Source organism: Chiloscyllium plagiosum, unplaced genomic scaffold (genome assembly GCF_037043375.1).
Source record: "Chiloscyllium plagiosum isolate Xiang-an unplaced genomic scaffold, Cpla_swu_hap1 HiC_scaffold_11, whole genome shotgun sequence".
In the NCBI taxonomy this organism is placed as follows: domain Eukaryota; kingdom Metazoa; phylum Chordata; class Chondrichthyes; order Orectolobiformes; family Hemiscylliidae; genus Chiloscyllium; species Chiloscyllium plagiosum.
Window position 1 is genome coordinate 76,075,729 of NW_028270149.1, and position 22,364 is coordinate 76,098,092.

The 22,364-nt window shown below is 42.3% G+C and overlaps 1 protein-coding gene across 7 annotated transcripts; it reads left to right on the forward strand.

The window, feature by feature from the left end:
- The first annotated feature begins 1,846 nt into the window (after nucleotides 1–1,846).
- On the forward strand, nucleotides 1,847–10,833 carry LOC122557107 (TLR adapter interacting with SLC15A4 on the lysosome-like). 7 transcript variants are annotated; one of them, XM_087992185.1, is made up of 4 exons: nucleotides 1,890–2,097; nucleotides 3,433–3,532; nucleotides 7,724–7,834; nucleotides 9,587–10,833. In XM_087992185.1, exon 4 carries the CDS (start codon nucleotides 9,595–9,597, stop codon nucleotides 10,483–10,485), a length of 891 nt encoding a protein of 296 aa, XP_087848311.1. In that variant the 5' UTR covers nucleotides 1,890–2,097; nucleotides 3,433–3,532; nucleotides 7,724–7,834; nucleotides 9,587–9,594; the 3' UTR covers nucleotides 10,486–10,833. The 7 variants fall into 7 exon arrangements, with proteins under 7 accessions (XP_087848314.1, XP_087848311.1, XP_087848308.1 ...); XM_087992182.1 differs by having other exon boundaries at nucleotides 7,750–7,834; XM_087992187.1 differs by lacking the exon at nucleotides 7,724–7,834.
- Nucleotides 10,834–22,364: the final 11,531 nt, after the last annotated feature.

Genomic DNA, 22,364 nt, shown 5'->3' on the forward strand with positions numbered 1-22,364 from the left:
CACCCCAATCTCTGACATCAGTAACCTTGCGCACCTTCTGTGTTCACTCTCTTGGGAGATTTGCCCACCTGCACCAACATTTCATCTCCCTTAATACCTGCTTTTGATTCATTCCAGGAGGAAGCTCAAGAGGGCAGAAAGACTCAAGAGAGTTGGCCACCCAGCATTTGCTGTTCACATCAAATCACTCTGACTTCCCCAAGTGTCTGACTGATAATGTGCAGTCCCTGGACTGATATGGAATACTGTCCTTGATGCAGACTGCCGGGACCTCTTGATTAAATGTTACCTTCCTTGACTTGACTGAGGATGGCTGACAGCTATGACCAGTTTCCTGCCTTTGTAACTACTTGAAACAACAAGGCAAAACAGCAGTGCAGTGATGCTGGTTCAAGAAGCAATGTACAAAAATGCAAGACCAAGAAAGACAATGCAGGGAATGCTGTGAGCATCTGCATGGCCTCAAAGTATGTGAACACTAAGAGAACAAGCCAACAGCCTGGAGATGCAGCTTGGTCCATTCCATGAGCTAGCTGCCTGTCCATGAGCATTCCTACTGCAGCATGACATTGATAGTTTGGCCCAAGGTGCAGCATTGGGTGGAGAAACATACTGTCAATAGATTGCCATGAGAGTTCCCGGAGGTTGACACATGTCAAATGTCAATGGTTGTGGACATATGATCAGTGCCTATGGAGCGTACCAAGAGGTACTGTTGTGAGGTGATCAGCACAGAAGCAGCCAGCAGCAAGTTGAAGTCATCAAGTACCCACTTTGATTTCCACATCGGGAATCCTCAGCATCTATTCACGGTGGATGTAAAGATAGAAAACTTCATAGTAATGAAGTGAAATAAGGGTTATTAACAAGCAATAGTCTCCCTTAAGAAGCAACTCACTGCTGCCTAATGAGAATCTCTCCTGGACACCTGGAACTTTGTTAAAGGATACAGTAAGTTGCTCCCAACATCAATATGGGGCTCACTGGACTTCTTACACTTATATTGCCATATATCTTGCCATGACCCATTTTGTCAGGTCTCTATAAGATTTCACTCTGTATTCCCTGGAATTTAGAAATTGTGGGTATTTTGATCAAACTTTTCAAGATATTAAAGTGTACAGGCAGGGTAGATAAAAAAAACAGGTAAATGAGAAGGCTAGGATTCAGGGACATACTCAAAGAAACAGGCAAAAAAGCTTCCAGAATTGTAATCAGGAAATACTTCTTCATCCAAATGTGTGCAGAACCCTTCCATAAATATCAATTGATGCTCAATCACTCGTTAATTTTAAAACTGAGATCGATCATCTCTTGGCATCAAAAGATATTAAAAGATAAAGGCAACTGGAAATGGATTTAAAGGTCTGTCCAGCGGAGGGTAAGACACGGGTGCAGTGAACATCCCTTGCCTGCCGTCATGTAATAGGCCTGGGAGGGTTCGGCTGGGCGAGCTGCCTTGTCCAATTGAGGGGGCCTTAAGGAGGAGAATTATTGGTCAGTTAAAGGCCTTTGACCAATTTGGTTTCACAGGATAATCTGGTTACTGTGCAAATACATTCATGTTGGAGGTAGTGAGGACTGCAGATGCTGGAAAGTCAGAGTCGATAAAATGTGAAGCTGGAAAAAGCACAGCAGGTCAAGCAGTATCAGAAGAGCAGGTGAGTCGATGTTTCATGTCGGAACCTTTCATCAGAACCTACATACTGCTGTCAATTGTGTCGCCCATGGTTTTTAGAGCATTGGAAGTGGTCCAGGATCTAAAGGGTTATTTAAAGCGCCTGTGGTGTGATATCAAACAAATGAGCGCAAGAGGAAGTTGCCAGCAGAAAGTCATGAGAACAGTTTCATTCTGAGCAATTGCAGATTTGCAACCAACTCATGAGTTTTCTTTGTTGGGTGTCAACTTACAGAATGATGTTCAAGCAGTGCAGGTTGGAAGCAGTTTCTTTATGTCCTTATCAGTAAATTATTGGCTTCTATTGGGAAGAATTAATGATCAATATGTAATGTATCTATAAAGAGTGGTGTCTGTGCTGAGATTGAATTTTCATTAGTCCTTCGTTGACAGGAAGTGGTAAAACTGCAGTAAATCAGGTATGTGCAAGTTGTCAATTGTGTTTAAAGTTTTTTTGGGTTTGTTTTGTGCTATTTGGGCAAAGACTGAAGGTAACTCAGTGTATAGATAAAGTTGCCATAGCCCCAAAGGGCTGTTCACTCATTAGAGACAGGGAACTAGTGGTGATTTAACTTAAGGGTCACCATGCCACAACATGGAGAGGTTGAGAAGGAGACTCCATAATGGTAACCTAAACCAATGTGAGAATTGAACTCATGCTGTTAGTTTTAGAATGACAGAATCTCTACGGGGCAGATAGACACCATTTGGACCATTGAGTTTCCAACAACCCTCTGAAAAGCTAGCCAACCAGACCCACCCTGTACCCAGATTTACCATGGCTAATAGCCTGCACATTGCTGGGCACTATGGGCAATTTTAGCATGCCCAATCCACATAACCTACACAGCTTTGGACTGTGGGAGGATACTAGAGAACCCAATGGAAACCTATGCAGACAAGGGCAGAACATACAAACTCCACACAGATGGTCACTCAAGCTGGAATCAAACCTGGTCACTGGGTGCTGTGAGACAGCAGTGCTAACCACTGAGCCACCGTGCCAATCAATTACTCTGTATCACAAACCAACCATCTGTGTTTCCAAACTTTGGACAGCAAAGTGACACAGTGGTTAGCACTGCTGTCTCAAAGCACCAGGGACCTGGATTCAATTCCACCCTTGGGTGACTGTCTGTGTGGAGTTAGCACATTCTCCCTGTTTCCTACGGGTGCTCCGGTTTCTCCCCACAGTCCAAAGATGTGAAAGTTGGGTGGATTGGCTGTGCTAATTTGCCCATAGTGTCCAGTGATTTGTAGGTTAGGTGGATTTGCCATCGGAAATGCAGGGTTACACGGATAGTGGCGAGGAGGGTGTCCTGGTAGGATGCTTTTCAGAGAATTGGCGTGGATTCGATGGACTGAAAGGCCTGCTTCTACACGGTAGGGATTCTATGAAATACCTTTAAAGTGACTATTCCACTCAGAGGGTCACTCGCTTTCAGAGGGACATGACTGGTGGTGGTTTCACCTGAGTTAGGGTCACCACAGCTCAGGCAAGGAGTGAGATGGGACTTTACCGTAACTTCAGCTGGTACTAGATTTAAACTTGTGATGTGCTATTACCAATTAACTTACATAACTGCTATCAGAAGGACTTTATGAAAATAGGTCAGTGTTTTATTCTGATTTCCACCAGATGTATTTAGTGGGCTGCCTATTTTTAAATGATGTTGAATAAATCTGTACGACGTTGCATTTGAATTATCATGTGAAGGATGATTTTCTAATCCTTACTGCTCCCCTCTTTGCAGGCGGGGCAGGGTGTTTGGCTAAAATTTTTAAGAGAAAGATGAAACCTGACTCCCATCTTGAATGCATCCACTTTGGGTTGAATAGAGGTGGGCTGAAATGGTGAGTCAAAGCAATACTCATACACGTGAGGAGGGTCACTCAGTTAAATGTGAAACACTGTGCCACTTCTTGGGCAGCCATTGTGATTGAATGACTGCGAGCTGTGGTTTACAAATCTCAGATGACCTGACAACTAGGAAGTACCAAGAATGGGTGGCACGATGACACAGTGGTTAGCACTGCTGCCTCACAGGGCAAGGAACCTGGGTTCGATTCCAGCCTCACGCGACACTCTGTGTGGAGTTTGCACAGAGTGTCTATATGGGTTTCCTCCCACAATCCAAAGCTGTGCAGGTTAGGTGAATTGGCCATGCTAAGTTGCCTATCGTCTTCAGGGATGTGTAGGTTAGGTGTATTACTCAGAGGTAAATAAAGAATAATAGGATAGGCAAATGGGTCTGGATGGGTTTCTCATTGGAGGGTTGAAGTGGACTTGTTGGGCCGAAGGGCCTGTTCCCACACTGTAGGGCTTCTATGAATTCTAACAGCTTGAGGCAGGTGGTGGGCGGGCCTTCCCAGCGTGTTTGCCAGCTGGGAGAAGCAGGAATGTTTCCTCAAGACTAACCTTGATCATCCTACCTCTCCTTCCTGTTCCCTCCAGCCCCTTGATTATTTCCTTCCCCAAATCGTGATCCCTCTGCCAAACTGCAGTCTTCCATGGCTTGTCCCAAACAATGACCTTTCTTGACCTCTGATGAGAGCTTGTTGAGCAGTATCTCTCCAAAGACCTGTAATTCCCTGACCCCTAAAGTCCTTGATCCATGATGACCTGACGTCACACTATCTCCCCATTAGGCACACTGTCCAACAATCTCTGACTCACCACACTGCAATCACTCTCCAGATCTTGTTAAACCTGAAAGGGTTCAGAAATGATTTAAAAGGACGTTGCCAGGGTTGGAAGATTTGAGCTATAAGGAGAGGCTGAATAGGCTGGGGCTGTTTTCTCTGGAGCATCAGAGGCTGAGGGGTGACCTTATAGAGTTTCACAAAATTATGAGGGGCATGGATAGGATAAATAGACAAAGTCTTTCCCTGGGATCGGGGAGTCCAGAACTAGAGGGCATAGGTTTAGGGTGAGAGGGGAAAGATATAAAAGAGACCTAAGGGGCAACTTTTTCACACAGAGGGTGGTGCATGTTTGGAATGAGCTATCAGAGGAAGTGGTACATTTACAGCATTTAAAAAGCATCTAGATTGGCATATGAATAAGAAGGGTTTAGAGGGGTATGGGCCGGGTGCTGCCATTTCTTGGGCAGCCATTGTGATTGAATGACTGCGAGCTGTGGTTTACAAATCTCAGATGATTGATTAATTTAGGATATCTGATCAGCATGGACGAGTTGGACCAAATGGTCTGTTTCCATGCTGTATAACTCAATGAGTCTGACTAACCCCAACACACTCTGCAATCATTGCCCTAACCTCAGACAGATCACCCTCTCCCACCCCCTGAAATCATCCCCAATCTCTGCCTTACCACCCCTCCCATGCCCTGCAATCTTTCCTATTCTCTCTCACTCTGACCTTTCCTACTGTGAGGCTCTGCCCTCCATCCAACCTGGTCACCTTTTGTCCCTGATTGGCTACCAGCTGAGAAGGTGATTATGAGTCTCCCACATAGCCCCTAATCCCCACTTCCATTCCTGTTTGTTCCTATACACCGAGACCTGAATTTCCATTAAAATCACAACCCTATACCTCCTCTGGTGATGGGAGATCCTATTTAATTTGCATTGTAGCCAGTGTTCAGGGACGAATCAGAAACAGAAAATGCTGGAGATGGTTTGGCAGCACCTGTGGAGAGAGAAAGCAGAATTAACATTTTGAGTCCAGTGACCCTTCTTCAGAACCCACTTCTTTCAGGGCAGAATCATTTGCGTCTGTGAATTCTGTTCAAATTTACCTATCTCCTCTTCACGGGCTGTAGTCTGTGCTAGCATAGAGTTCCAGCACAGGCTGTGCTACGGAATTGAAATCCTTACATATCCACAGAGTAATGGCTAATCGGCAAGTTAATTGGCAAAAGAAGTGGTTTCCACTGTTAACATCATTGCATTCATTCAGATCTCCCCCTCATTTGGCACCTTCTAACTGACCTTGTTTTTCAGTGTATGGGAAACACATGGGAATTAAAGGGAATCACTGGCCTCTTAAAGCTCAGTGATGCTAGACCTTGCCACAATTGGTGCGGGAAGGAAAATGCCACCAAACAGAATTGGAATGGGTAATTTCTGGGAATTCCACTGGTAATTCACTAATGGTATCAATTATTGGTGAGACTTGGTTTGCCAGCCCCAATCATATTAGTCATGGAGGGAGTGACTGCACTTCTGCAGGTACAATGTTATAAATGAGCCAGGGATATCGTCTGAATGAGTCAATGGGGTGACTCCACAGTGGGGCAGAGCTGGGCTTTGATCCTGCTGCTGTTTCACAGAGTGAATAGCTACTGCAGCAGCTGAAGTCGGTGGAGTGCTCCAACTATTCCTTCCATTACTTTCCTTTAAATCATGGAACTGAAATTTCTCCCTCAATGACTGCTTTTTAGAAACAAAGTAAAAAAATGTTGGTCCATCCCTTTTGTTTGTAAAATCAGATTAAAACTCTTGTGAAAATTCTCTGCTAACATCAGTTTAAGAGTCAAACCAGAAAATAGCTCTGTCACCGCGTTCATTTGGTTCAAATCAGGTCCTGAATAATTAGGTTAAAGTGGCCAATAATACAATTGAATCTTGAAGTGGGGTCTTGTGACACAGTGATAGTGATCCTATCTCTGAGCTAGCAGGGTTGGATTTGAGTCTTCCCTGTTTCAGAAGTGTGTCACGATATCTCTGAACTGGTTGAGTCAAAACTACCTGCAATGGAGCTTTGGATTGGCTAAGCAAAATAAAACTAAAAGAAAATCACCTTCCACCATTCTGCACAAAGATAACGGAGATGTTGACTGACCATTGCTGTAGATCTGTCCACAACTCTGACAGGAAGCAAGAAAATGTCCACTGGTGACAAGGCAAAGGGTCAACTGTCACCTGACCTTCCCCATGCTGCACTGACTTGTGCCATGCCTTAATTTACTCACTGAATGATTCCAACAGTATGATTTTCTGAAAGGTGCAATTTTGTGATAATTGTCACATTACAAGGAAAGGGCAGGCATAGTTGTGATTGGTCAGCTGACATCTCTCTGTCTTGCATTCAGTGATTGTAATGCAGTACATGGTGAATTCCTCTCAGCTTCATTGAGACTCTGAGGAGAAAGTGTCTCTTTTTTTCAATTGCTAAATTCTCTGTTAGAGATACTGCATTCAAACTGTGTTTGGGCTTGGCAGGAGAGGAAGAGGTGGTTTTTAATCAGGTCTCTTGGGTGGTAATCTGCTGGACTTCAAAGCAATAATTGTAGAACAGACTCACATAAGGGGTGGGAGAGCCATCCCACCAGATTATTAATCTTTGACCACATTGACAATTGCCAGAGCCCCGAATGTAAACCTCGACAGGACTCTCTCAGCCTACCACTCCTTTTTGTGAATAGAATAAGCAAAATGAGCCAGAGTCTACAGTAACTGCTTTCCATCCTGTCATAGGCACCTACTTTGGACTATCACACGTAGGGCTTCGTGCTGGCCTGTGTACCTTTCTGATTCCCACTGTGTCCCTCTCTGTCCTTGATGAGTATTATTAGCTATTTCTTCAGGGAGTATCTTGGGAGAGACAAATGTTACAACTGATTGGTCCAAAGTGGTTAGTGAGGACAGCAGACGCTACAGGCTGTGTCATTTTGAAGCTGCAGCCATCACCCACCTCAGGTCAGGCAGCTTCTGTCCAGTACGATGATAGTGTGCCACATCCCTCTATTTCAATGGGTGTTAGTGCTTTCCTGATAAAGGGCTTATGCTCGAACCGTCAATTCTCCTGCTCCTCGGATGTTGCCTGACTGGCTGTGCTTTTCCAGCACCACACCCTTGACTCTGATCGCCAGCATCTGCAGTGCTCACTTTCTCCAGCTTGGAGCTTAGAGTTAAGTGGACTGAGGAACATGCATCTCTTCAATCCACTGTCATTTTATGACAATCACAGTGGAAAGGTAATGTGCAATAGGGGGAGGAAATAGGTGATTCATGCCTTAGAGTCTGCTTCAGTTAGTACAATTGTGGCTGATCTGATTGTGAGCTTAACTCTAATTTTCAGCCTGCCTCCCTTAACCCCTTGATCAGATCTCCCTACATTTTGAGGTTCTCCACATCCACCTGGCTCCAGCTGCAAGCACCTACCATCACAGGAGCTTCTCAGTTGTGGCTGGTAAGGCTTGTTTTAAATTTTACAGTTTAAAATGGTTAGACAGGAGGCAGTTCCACTGTGAGGCACCCTTTAACTGAGAAAGCATCTGCTTTCTATTGACCATCCAATCGCTAGAGCTCCACCCCCTCTCAGACAATTGAGTTGTCAATTTGATGAAAATCTGTGCCAGTTGATTGCTCCTCACACAGTATGGGATTCTGACCTCCAAGTGACCTTGACTTAAGGGTCTGAAAACTCACCAGGGAAATCCTGTGCAAGCTATTTTTGCAATCTTGCTATGCAGATATGTTTGTCTAAAATGACACAATCAAAGGAATTGATATTCTGCAGTGCTTAAAACTTTTGTACCTTTTTTTCGTAGGACACAATGTGTATGAAATGTTATGGCACAAGATCTAATGTTACTGATTTCTCCTGATCTGACCTTTTGTCCTCCGACACAAACTCTACCTCCTTAATTCTCAATGCTCCTTTTGAAATGTATTTCTTTGATTCATAACTGATCCCACATAGTTGCAACTGCTACATCTTATGGTCATTCAGGACTGTGTGCTGCAGTTGATAGTCAGGGTAGACATAAAACGGAATTGTAATTTTATTGATTTTTCAAGATACATTTTCTACTCAGTCACTGATACTCTACTACATTTCAGTTCAAATTTTCCATTCTCTGTTGAGACCTTCAGCAGTCACAATTGCTCCTCCATTTTCAATCTGCTGATCTAGGTGAATGAGCTGTTAAATTATTTTCATGATTGACCTGGGGAAGGGAATTTTGGTGTCCTGACCAATATTTATCTCTCAGGCCAACATGAGATTCTCTGGTCATTGCTAATGCTGTTTGCTACGTGTATTACATTACGTACCCAAATTGCAACAGTGCTACATGTCAGAAAGTACTTTATCATCTGTAAAGCACTTTGGGACATGTCACACATGACACAGTCTAAATACAAGCCTTTTGCTTCTATCTTTTATGCAAAATTGGAGCAAATTGGAGATTGTTGTTGGGGCCTGACCTTTTCATCTCTGTCTCAACTGGCCAACTTTGTCGCTATGCCTTTCTGACCAGTAATCTACCTGTCCACACTTTGAGCCAACAGAAAATGTTGCTCCTATTCTCCGGTATCCCAGAAACCATGGTGATTAATCAGGTAGGATACTGGAGAGTGACAACCACAACAATAAACACCCTTCAATTATAAAATGAGCTCTTCAGGCTGCAGTGTTTTGACAAATTAAGAGAAGAGGAGCATTAGCTGCCTCAAATCGATGACTATGCCCAGCAATGGCTAGCCTTCACATCTGATCTTGACCAGCCTGTGCTTTCCAACAATGAGCACACCAACGTGGAGTTTGATCTTGTCGTCTCTCCGCACACAGAAACAGCCATTATTTACGATCTGGTGTATAGTCCTGAAGGCAAAATTAGGCGGAAGCGCTGTCATTTGTTTAATCAATGCAAGATCAGTTAAGGTTTGGTGGAATTCTGGTTTATGCATGCAAGTGGGTTTCACATTAAAGTTTTGTTAGCTGAATGAGGAGAGAAAAGAAGACTCCCTGGAAATGTATTTTCTGGTCATGCTTTCTGATATTTGGTATTTGGACTCCCTTAAATCCTCTAATTGAACTTAATTACCCTCCAATGGCACCCAAGACAAACGGAAGTTCTTCCAGAATTAAGTGTAATAGATTTTTGATATCTCTTAGGGATTGGCAATTTGGCTAACAAATGGCTTTTTGTCTTAACAGCGTTTGTCATGTTAGCCGAAGGGTTCCTCACTAGGATTGGTTACAGCCATCAAAGGGAATGTGTCCACCAGAATAATAATGTAAACCCCAAAAGAGTCTCTAAGACCAAGAATGACTCTTGGGAAATGCTCTTCAGTTCGTCAGAGTTTTCAGAAAGCATTGATCATGAGCAATATAACGCAGAGGAAATCTTGGACAGCAAGAAGGAGCAATCCCTTCCATGCCAAAGGGAAGAGAAAGCAACAGCCAAAGCTGACAGAGTGCCCATATTTGAGAGAAAGGTCTCTGATGTCTTAGACATACCAAAGCCCAGTGGGTGCAGCGAAAACAATTTGGATTTGTATCGATCATGGTCTCCCATTTGCCAGAGTTACACAGATTTACAGATTGCAGGAGATAATATAACACCCCACAGTCCAAGCAGCACGGGCTGCCTTGTGGATCATGGCTATGAAAGTTGCAACCGGCCCATCCTTCAGCTTGAGAACCAGTCCGGGTGGCCCTCTGCACCTGGATCTGTGTATGAAGTCTGGTCACAATCAGGAACAGAAGCAAACTTGAACAGTGACAGAAGCATCGCCCTTCTAAAAGAACCACTGTCCAATTCTGTGCTCAACAGATACATGGAGCAAAAGGTGACAGAATTGTACAAGCAATACCTGGAAGACAGCATGACCAAGTGTACATCTCCAACAGATATAATGGGCTCTCACTTCCTAATGACCAACATTGATCAAATTAGTCTGCAGATTTCGCATGGCAATAATATGGAGCCCACAAAAGCTAAGGATATTGTTCTAAACTGTCTTTTTAGTGTTGCGTGTGCAACGCACTCATCTGATATCTGTACCCCTAACTTGCAGATTTCGAGCCAACAAACTGAAAAGCCAGCCCTATGATTTTAAAGATACACAATCCAGATGACTTTTTTGGAGCGATTTGTGAAATTCACCCAGTATCTATAATTAACATGGATGGAATATTGTCGAAACTAAACAGTGACATTCAACAATGCTATTCAATAATGCCACAGGGTATTAACCCATTGAACAGAAACATGCCTTCTGTCTCTAAGTTGAATCCACAATAAGCTGCTCAACCTGACAATTAATGAAGACTTTATTTTCTTACTGTAGATGTTTATTTTGATGTATTGCATTAAATTGGATTTTTCAATGTGAACCATCTCCTGCTGAAATAAATTCAGCCTATTCGATAACAGCTTAAAATAAAGTGTTTGGTGTGTACTTTGCGGTTCGGCCTTTCTCCTTTGGTTCCAGTTTCAAAACCTCAGAGTAGAATTATTTGAAAACTGTGAGCTGTGCATGTGTAAATACTTAATGACAGTAGAATGTTACTCCATACTGATCAATACATGCAGTGACATCAGAGGTTACAGTTGCCACAACTGTCCTGAAAATGTCCTGAAAGTTGCCAATTATCTTATTAATAGCTGTGGGTTGGAATAGAGCACTCAGTTCGGTAGGTTATATTGCATCTTCCTGGTATTGAATGAGCTTCCACATTATAGAATCTCAGAATGTTTACAGTACAGAAGGAGGTCACTCAAGCCATCCTGTTAATGCTGGTTTCCTCAATGTACAAATCATCGAGATCCACCCACCTGCCTTACCCCAAAGCTCTGCACAGTCGTGACTTTTAGATGATAATCATATTCCCTTTTGAATAAAATTGCCTCCACCACACTCAAAAGCACATTCCAGGTCCATGTGAAAAAGTTTATTCATGTGTCTCCATCGTTTGTTTTTGCCAATTATCTTTGACCTGTGCCCACTTGTTCTCGATTCTGTGATAAGTGGAAACAGGTTCTGCCTTTTTTAAATCTGTTCAGACCACTTATGGCTTTAAACACCCGTATCAAAATTCCTTTCAATGTTCACTTTGGAAAATTGTCCCAACCTCTCTAATCTACTTCACTGAAGCACCTAATCTCTGAAACTATTCTTATGGATCTCTTCTGAAATTTGTCTACTGCCTTTTCCTCCTTTTTGAATTGGGGTGCTCAAAACTGGTCACAATATCCCAGTGAGCCCAAACCAATGTTTTATTCAACTTTAATGTGATCTCCTTGCTTTTGTACACGATGCTCATCTTTATAAAGCCCAGGATACTGTATGCTTTATTAACATCCCACTCATCTTGTCCTGGTATCTTTAATGACTTATACACTGAGGTCCCTCTGACACTGCGGCCTCTTTAGAGTTGTATCCTATAGACCCTATAGGTCCAGATCAGGGATGGCCCTAAAGGGGTGTTCAAAACTTCAGAATATTAGGGGAGATAAGTTGGTCGATGTGGGCTCCAGCTTCCAATAGACCACTAATTGAATTTTGCTTATTTGGGCTACTGAACTAGCAGGTCCAATATACTTTGGATGTTAGAGGCACTTATCTTCATAACGTTGGTAAACTGCTGGAATAGATATCTCCAATGGGTTATGACACTCTGAGTCCTCATGTTTCACCACCTTCAAACTATGGAATAATGGCCTCTCCAGACCATTCCATTGGAAGTTCTACTTCCTACATGGTTCAATTGACTAGTTTTTGTTCTGTTGCTAAATAGTGACTGTGATTCAGTTGTACTTTCGATTTGCCTGATACAGTCCTGTGGAATAACCAAAAAGCTTTCATAATAATTTTACTATATGTATGCTTTTTTCAAATTGCGTACAAAAATACAAGCAAGTAAGGTTGCCAATATTGGTTTTCTGTGTTCCTGGAAACCATATGTCATAAAACTATGTGACATTTAGTCAAATGACCTTGAGTCATGTATGCCAGACTTCAGCTATATGTTTGCAAGTATTACAGAGTCAATGCCTCATAATTTTAACCACAATCTGCCTGAGTAGATTACACACTCAATGTGAAAATTTCAAAGCTCAGGAGTGATTCCACATGAGAAAAAAAAACCTTCTGCATCCAGCACCAGAAATACCAACATTGCAATTCAAACTGAGACAGGCAGGTTGTCAATTAATCGAGCCGTAAGGATATAAGAGCAAGAGTAGGCCATTTGGCTTATCATTCAGTAAGAATGTGACTGGTCTTCCTTTTTAACAGCGACATCCTACACTATATCTTGAATTCCCTTAGCACCAAATGATCTCCATCTATGATATACTCAACTGTTGAGCTTGTAGCCCTCTGGGTGTTTACATTCCCAGATCCGCTTTCCAAATTTCTTCAGATTGTTATACAAATTTTGTATAAGACCATTATGGTCTTATGGTCTTATACAAATTTTCTAATCTAATTCTGTTTTCAAAGGTACCACATACTTTAGAACTATCATAAAATTTAGTTACCACTAGCCCTTTCCCTTCTCTGGATACAACAAATGAACCAACAGATGACCATACAGCTTTCAGTGCTCTGTTTGTAAGTATTTCCTTATACTTAGAGCAGAATTAACAGTCTTGCCCACTTTTTTAACAGTTCAAGTGTCATCAAACAAATTCTAAAAGGAGTGTTCATGTCCAGAATTGTCAGAGTGCTGTTGTTAAGATTGAAGAAACCTAAGTATAATCATGTCAGAGTTAGATTTTAATCTATGAGGGAATGGAGGATAATGATGGGAGAGAGACAAGCAGGAAAGTGGAGTTCAAGCCACAGGTGGATTGGTAAAGACCTTATTAATGCTGGAAATGACTCAAATGGCCTAGTTCTACTCGTATCTCTAATGACTTTATGATCAAGATGAAGCACCAAAATTTGAAATGATCATTTCCATTGATTATCATTTATAAATAAGTGGCATGTTAACATTTCCCTTTTCCACAAGTGGTGAATTACCCATCGAATTTAAATAGGATGGTGCTGTCAGTGGCTTGGAGTATGTTGGATGATTTGTGCCTCACATTAACCTATAGCAGGCTCAGTCTCCGTGGCAAAAAGAGAAAGCTCAGAAAAACTCTGTTAGCTTTAACAATCACTGAAACAACAGATTGACCGTTTTAAATTCTTGCCAATTTGCTCAGCTGAGCCACTTGAAAATAATCTCCACCACTTGACTGAATAAATGTAAATGTTTTTCCACATGTTTTGAAACTTTTGAACATGTGACATTTTTCCCAGTATGTGATAACAATACCCGATGGGCTATTTTTAAGCAAAGGGTTCAACCGGCAACTTATTCCGAGGGATTGCTGAATCATAAGAGCATAAGAAACAGGAGCAGGAGTAAACCCTTTAGCCCCTCAAGCCTGTCTCATTACTCAACAAGATCATGACTGATCTGCCCTAGCTCGCAACTCCTCTTTTGTGCCAACTCAGCATAGCTACCATCTCCCCAATATTTCAAAATATCTCTACCTTCTCTTTAAACACTATCATTGATCTAGCCTTCGCAATACTCGGGGGTAGGGATTTTCAGACACCATCCTCTGGGAGAAGCAATTCCTTCAAATCTTAGTTTCAAAATTAGTGTCCCCTTATTATATAACTACAGAATCTCCACCAAGCAAATAGAAGCCTTTCAGCCCATCAAGTCTGCACTAACCATCTGAAAGTCATCCCATCCAATCCCCATATTTACCATGGCCAATCCACCTAACCTCCACACCTTTGGACTATGGGAGGAAATCAGAGCACCTGGTAGCTTGGAGAATGTACAAATTTCATACAGCCCAAATACCCAAGGCTAGATTTGAACACAGGTCCCTGGTGCTGTTAGGCAGCAACGCTAACCACTGTACCATCCTAGCTTTGTCACAGAGAATGTGGACTTGTCCCTAGTTTGAGATTCTCCCACGAACAGAAACATCTTCTCAACATCCATCCTGTCAAGCTCTTTCAGAATGTTGTATGCTACGATAAGATCAACCTCATTCTTTTAAACTCTAATGAATAAAGGCCTAAACTGTTTAGCGGTTCTTTATTAGTCTTGATTAGTTGGAACAGCAGGGTGGCTCAGTGGTTAGCACTGCTGCCTCACAACATTAGGGAGCCAGGTTTGATTCCAGCCTCGGGTGACTGTCTGTGTGGAATTTGCATATTCTCCCTGTGTCTTTGTGGGTGTCCTCTGGCTGCTCCAGTTTCCTCCACAATCCAAAGACGTGTGGGTTAGGTGGATTGTCCATGCTAAATTGCCCGTAGTGTTCAGGGATGTGTAGGTTAGGTGCATTAGTCAAGGGTAAATGTAAAGTAGTAGGGAAATGGGTGTGGGTGGATTATTCTTCAGAGGGTTGGTGTGGACGTGTTGGGCCAAATGGCCTGTTTCCACACTGTAGGGATTCTACTTGATGAACCCCTTCATCTTAAGAATCAGCCATGTTATTCCCTTTTGAATTGTCTCCAATGCCTGTATATGCCCCCAAACTGTACACAGCACTCTAGCTGTGGCCTCACTAACACCCTCTATCGTTCTGACACAACTTCACTGTTTTTAATCTCCAACCCCCTAGCAATAAAGGCCAAAATTCCATTTGCAGTTTTAATTATTTGCTACACCCATATGCTAGCTTTTTGTGTTTCATGAACAAGAACACAAAGATCACCCTGTGCTTGAAATATTACCATGACTGTGTTCCAAAAGTCGGAGTTCTTTTCCTCTTTATTTATTCATGGGAGATGGATGTCACTGGCAATGTTGGTATCTGTTGCCTGTTTTCACTTGCCCTAAAACTGCATGAATTACGAGGCCATTTCAGATAGTTTACCACATTGCTAGGGATTTGGAGACAGATATAGGCCAGATTGGGTAAGGACAGCAGATCTCCTTCAGTGGAAATCCATCTATTCATGAAACAGATGGGTTTTTAAGCTCTAACTGATCACTTCATGATCACCATTGCTTGCACTAACTTTGTAAAAACAATGACTGCAGATGCTGGAAACGAGAGTCTAGATTAGAGTGGTGCTGGAAGAGCACAGCAGTTCAGGCAGCATCCGAGGAGCAGTAAAATCGACGTTTTGGGCAAAAGCCCTTCATCAGGAATACAGGCAGAGAGCCTGAAGGGTGGAGAGATAAGTGAGAGGAGGGTGGGGGTGGGGAGAAAGTAGCATAGAGTACAATAGGTGAGTGGGGGAGGGGATGAAAGTGATAGGTCGGGGAGGAGAGGGTGGAGTGGATAGGTGACAAAGAAGATAGGCAAGTAGTACAGGTCAAAGGGACAGTGCTGAGCTGGAAGTTTGGAACTGGGGTGAGGTGGGGGAAGGGGAAATGAGGAAACTGTTGAAGTCCACATTGACGCCCTGGGGTTGAAGTATGATTCCAGATTCATTAACGTAATTATAAATTTTACCAGTGGCATGGTGGTAAGTGAATCCACAAAGAGGCATAGAATCATGCGGCACAGAAATAGACCTTTTGGTCCAACTAGTCTATGCTGACCAAGTTTCTCAAGCTTAACTTGTTCCACTTGTCTGCATTTGGCCCATATCCCTCTAAACCTTTCCAATTCATTCATCTTAGTCAATGCCTCTGAATTACTAATTCAGTGACATTACCATGATACCATAGTCTCCTTAGTTCCCAAGCCAATATTAATTCCGAGAACCAGCAACACTAAGGTAGAATTGGGGTGAAAATGCGACACTTACTGATAATAATTTTACTGGGGGGGTTTCTTCAACAGGTGATTAGCCCCAATGTGCAGTTTTATAGAATCATAGATTCCTTACAGTGTGCAAACAGGCCATTTGGCCCATTAAGTCCACACTGACCCTCTGAAGAGTACCCCACCCAGACCTATTCCTTTATCCTATTAATCTACATTTACCCCTGACTAATGCACCCAACCTACACATCCCTGAACACTCTGGATAATTTAGCATAGCCAATTCACCTGTTTGGACTGTGGGAAAAAACCGGAGCACTCGGAGGAAACCCACGCAGACACAAGGGGAATTCTAATGCTTTAAATGACCACCTGGAATGCCTGAAATATAGGGCCTAACAGGTTTCCCAGTGGCTCAAGTTTAAATGCATATTAGGTACAGGCCATCTCACTGCTAAATACATTTGTATCTTAAGATGATAATTTTATGCTGAAACAATGGTCATAATACAACAGCTGTGGTACAAGTCTGGAAAGAGAGTCTTTAACATGGGCAAAACAATTTCAATTTTAAAGAACCGTCTTAACTATTACACAACTCCAAGTTTTCATCTAAAAATTCCAAAATCTGCTGATAATCCATGCCTGTTAAGAACTGAGGGAGGCCCAAATTTTTGTCTGAAAGCTAAACTCGTTAATTCCCGAGGGAATCAGTGTAATCATTCAGATGATGATCCCTTTATCCGCTCAGTGTGTTCAAAGAAGTATGGGCCCTTTTATCCTCAGCTCTGCTTCAGTTTCAGGACTCTCCTCTTGAAATAATATCTGCTTCATCAAGGCTGACAGCTTTGCTGCAGTTCTACAGGCATGGGGTTGTTTGCTCGGGCCATAGAAGTATCCCAGTCACTAAGATTCAGGGTAGGATCAGTGTCCTGAAGTGCTGGTGACAAGACTCCTGCTTGCGAATCTAAAATTAGTCATGGCGTCTCAACATCATTTTATGTGGAGAACTATTGAACATCACTCAGAGGAGCTGTGAGGTAGATTTTAAATATAAACTGCTCTTTCAATGCAGTCAACAAGAAACACGATCAGTTAAACTGGAGTGAACTTTCAGGTCAAAACATTTATGCAACAGCGTTTTGGGTCGCTGAACCTCTCAAACATTGCAAGTAATTTTTAAAAATCGAATACTCCAGATCCTCAGACTTCAGTGCAAAATGATTTAATGTGTAAATATGTTATAAGTTGTCCCTGCTTATCGAGAGTTTGTTTTGGAAGGTAACATAACTTTGAAAGTCCTTGAAACATTTGAGTACAATTCAGGTGCAAGCTGTTTGCGGTAATGTGTGATGCTTTGATGTGGCTTTCAATGATGCCATTCCAATTACTTTAAGATTGGAGTTCTCCTTTTAGCTCATTGAATGCCATCATCAGTGAATGAAGGAGCTTCTGAACATTATGTTCTTGTGTGACCCTCACTGCGTTAACTGTGCTCGCAAACGCAGTCAGGAACATAGGCTCTTATCAGCTCCCCACCTCATAATCACAGCAGGGAGATAAGGAGGGAATGATCACGCAGTTGGAAAACCAAATGGAATTATGTGAATATAACTACTTCTCCCTGGGTTTACCCTGCATGGACAAGTGATGAATATCAGGCACCATAGTCAATTTATTCATGGGGAGGTGATGGGCTAGTGGTATTATTGTCGAACCGTTGACCCAGGCAAAGTTCTAGGGATCTGAGTTTGAGTCCCGCAATGGCAGATGGTGAAATTTGAATTCAGCAAATATCTGGAGTTGAGAGTCTATCACTGACTATGACTCAATTCTTGGAAAAACCGATCTGGTTCATTAATGTCCTTTAGGGAAGGAAACTGCCATCCTGACCTAGTCTGGCCTACATGTGACTCCACACCCACAGCAATGTGATTGACTCTTAACTGCTCTCTGTGCAATTAGGAATGGGCAATAAATGTTGCTTGGCTGGCAATTTACACATCCTGTGAATGAAAAAAAAATGCACTTATTGCCTTTAAAACAGGAAGTAGTCATACAATCTTGGATCAAAACTGTTGTGCTATGTGCCTGAGACATGTGCAGAGCTGACACCAATTTTTTCATCTCTCACACCCTCAACAAACACTACATTGGACAGACATGCAGGAAACTAGCCACCAGGATACAGGAGCACCAACTAGCCTAGTATCCTTACACACAGACAAAGAAGCACACCACTTTGACTGGAACAACACACCCATCATGGAGGAGGCGAAATACAGACATGCATGAGAATTCCTAGAGGCCTGGCATTCTAACCAGAACTCTACCAATAAACACATCGATTTGGACCCGATTTACCAACCTCTGGGAAAAAGAACCAGAAATGATATCACCCACCTTAAGAAACCAAGACACATAAATAGAAAATGGGACAGAATACCAGCGCTTCACCAGAGGCTCACTGATGATGTCACCTTGTTTGGTGACGGTACGTCTGAGAACAAACCTACCAGCTCAGCGAGCAAACTCATATCCAGAACCTCAACCAAAGCTTCAAATCTTCTCAATAATTGCAAACTGAATTCACATTTTAAAACTCATGTGTAAATTAAATAGATATGTATATAGAGACATTTCTTTGAATTCAGACCCTTAGTTTTTACAGCTAATTGTCTTTGTGATGTAAATAGCTCTGGTTATATCCGCTAAATTTGGGGCTGTTGTTCTGCAACATAGGAGATAGCTGACCACCATCAGAGTTACTCATCAGAAAAGGAAATATATCATTATGATCACAATCCTTGAAATATTCTGGTCACCTTGATTTTAAGTGTTTATTGTTTCACTAGGACTGGATTATAATAGTAAAGGAGTGTTGTTACAATTATATAAGGCATTGATGAGACCAAACCTGGAGTATTGTGTCCAGTTTTGGTCTCCTTACCTGAGGAAGAATATGCTGGCACTGGAAGCAGTTCAGAGGAGGTTCACCAGGTTGATTCCAGGGATGAAAGGGCAGTCATATGAGGTGAAGTTGAATAATTTGGGCTTGTACTCACTGGAACTCAGAAGAATAAGAGAGGGATCAGATTAAGGTACATAAAATGCAAATGGGATTGATAAGGTGGATATTGAACAAATGATCCTTCTTGTGGGGCAGTCTCGAACAAGAGGTCATAGACATCGAGTGAGAGGAAGTAAGTTCAAAGCTCAGATGAAGAGAAATTGCTTCTCTCAGAGGGTTGTGAACCTGTGGAACTCAGTGCCGCAGAGTGCAGTAGAGGCAGAATCAGTCAACAGATTCAAGAAAGAAATGGATATGTTTCTGATGAAAGGTAGGATGGAGGTCTACAGGGAACAAGCAGGGAAATGGAGTTGTGACCAGGAAAAGATTAGCCATGGTCATGTTAAATGGTGAAGTGGGCTTGAAGGGCTGAATTGCCTGCTCCCACTCCTAATTCCTATGTTCCTATGTAGATAAACATTGATACTGAACCATGACTTGATCTGCTTTGGCCCTGATGGAGATGATATGATGACACTTCCTCTATTTCACAAATCATTTATTTTTTAGGATCTGGCTTACTTTCTGCAATACACTGCCTGGCTTTACATTCAGCTCCTCTTGCATAACAAGATTCTTGGTCATGTGAGTATTCACCATAATCATGTATTCTTTGACGTTGCAAGTCACTTTACTGTCACGAACACTGTCTGTAACAACAGAACGGCTGCTTACATCAGCTATTCAATTGCACAAAGCTGTGAAATACCATTCACAAATTGAGCTGATGAAAATGCCACGCCATAGACATAATGAGACCAATGATTAGGTTCTGATTTGGTGATAAATATAATCAGCGACTAATTTGTGCGGAGAGTGAACTTTCAGCAATGGAGATACATGTGCCAATGATCACAAATCACAAATCTGGAGCTTCCCACATTTCAGTGGAAAATTTGTATTCAGTTAATCACTCACGACATTCAATATTGCTTAAATTGCATTTGCTGACACATCACTTGTTTCATATGTTTCTGTACATCGGTTAAAATATGCAAGAATTGGCAGAGAGGCTGTTTTCACATTTGACGCCATAATTGTTTACTGTGTGGTTGTGCATTCCCATTGTGCATCTTTATGCAATAACATTCATAGATGCTTTGTGATCTTTGTCTACTTGGGAATGAATTTTTGATAAAAGTCATGATTAGCAAGATGCCAACTAGCACACTTAAAATGGAATCAGAATAGTTTTGACATTATCGTGTGAAGGCATTCCTTTGGCGACCTGCTTTTATTTAGAGTCATAGAGTCATATAGCATGGAAACAGACCCTTCTATCCAACTCATGTGTAGTGGTGTTTTTAATAATGTTAATAAGAAATGGTAATACCATTGAATGCCGAGTGGAAACAGTTAAATTGTCTTTTTTTGAAGATGGTCATTGCTGGTACTTCTGTGGCATGAATGTTACATGCAACGTTTCCACTCAAGAACTGAATGTTGTTCAGGTCTTGTTGCATATAGATGCAAACTGCTTCAGTATCGGAGTTCATTGATCACTGCTGTTAACCAATAATCATGTTTTGCTTTTGTTCTTTCCTTTGACGACAACATCATCAAGTAGGTTGAATTACCCTTCACTTCCCAGAAAGACTGGAAAAATGAATTAGAATGTGTGAAGTGTGAAATTTAGTCCATAGGACATTTTGTGGTACTGAAACATACCTCTATCACTAAGATACTGTGTTTAATTCTGGTCTCTGTGCTATAGGAAAGATGTTATTAAATTTGAAAGGATTCAGAAAATATTTACAAGAGTGTTGTTAAGGTTGGAGGGTTTGAGCTATAGGGAGAGGCTGAATACATTGGGTCTATTTTCCCTGTAGCATCGCAGGCTGAGGTTTAACCTTATAGAAGTTCATAAAATCTTGAAGGAGGTGGATAGGGCAAGATCTGGAGATCCCCTGAGTCAAGGTCTTTTCCTCAGAATAGGGGAATCCAAAACTAGACGGCATGATTTTAAGGTGAGAGGGGAAATATTTAAAAGGGACCTGAGAATTAACTTTTTCACACAGAGGGTGGTGAATGTATGGAAAGAGTTGCCAGAGGAAGTGGTGGAGGCTGGTGCAATTACAACATTTAAAAGGCATCTGGATGGGTATATGAATAGGGACAGTTTAGAATGATATGGGCCAATGTAGGATATCTGTTTGCATGGGCAAGTTAAAAATCACACAACACCAGGTTATAGTCCATCAGGTTTAATTGGGAGCACTAGCTTTCTGAGCACCGTTCCTTCATCAGGTGATTGTGGAGGGCCCAATTGTAAGGCACAGAATTTATAGCAAAAGTTTACAGTGTGATGTAACTGAAATTATACATTGAAAAAGACCTCTGCAAGTACAAACTCACCCCACAAACATATATGTATATGTGTGCATGCGAGTTTTGTGTGTGTGTGTGTATGTGTGTCTGTCTGACTGAGGTGTGTGTTTGTGTGTCTGTCTGACTGAGGTGGGGGTTTGTGAGTGTGAGAGAGAGTGTTAATATGTGTGTATGAGAGTGTAAAGTGTACTTGCAGAGTTACATTGTACTTTCTCAAAACTTGCATGATTTCATGTAAGACTCTGTTAACTCTGTTTAAATTGGAATCAGTCTAAACATTATGGCACAGACAGGGAACACAGGGGGCTAACACACTCAACATACTATCTGGCTGACACCGATTGTTACAGAGGTAAAAATAATGACTGCAGATGCTGGAAACCAGATTCTGGATCAGTGATGCTGGAAGAGCACAGCAATTCAGGCAGCATCCGACGAGCAGCAAAATCGACGTTTCAGGCAAAAGCCCTTCATCAGGAATAAAGGCAGAGAGCCTGAAGCGTGGAGAGATAAGCTAGAGGAGGGTGGGGATGGGGAGAAAGTAGCATAGAGTACAATAGGTGAGTGGGGGAGGAGATGAAGGTGATAGGTCAGGGAGGAGAGGGTGGAGTGGATAGGTGGAAAAGGAGCTAGGCAGGTTGGACAAGTCCGGACAGGTCAAGGGGACAGTGCGGGCTGGAAGTTTGAAACTAGGATGAGGTGGGAGAAGGGGAAATGAGGAAGCTGTTGAAGTCCACATTGATGCCCTGGGGTTGAAGTGTTCCGAGGCGGAAGATGAGGCGTTCTTCCTCCAGGCGTCTGGTGGTGAGGGAGCGGCGGTGAAGGAGGCCCAGGACCTCCATGTCCTCGGCAGAGTG

Coding starts and splice junctions, on each gene's coding strand:
- LOC122557107 (XM_087992182.1), top strand. Junction 7,835..9,586: donor GAGCTTCTCAGTTGTGGCTG/GTAAGGCTTGTT, acceptor TTGTCTTAACAG/CGTTTGTCATGTTAGCCGAA.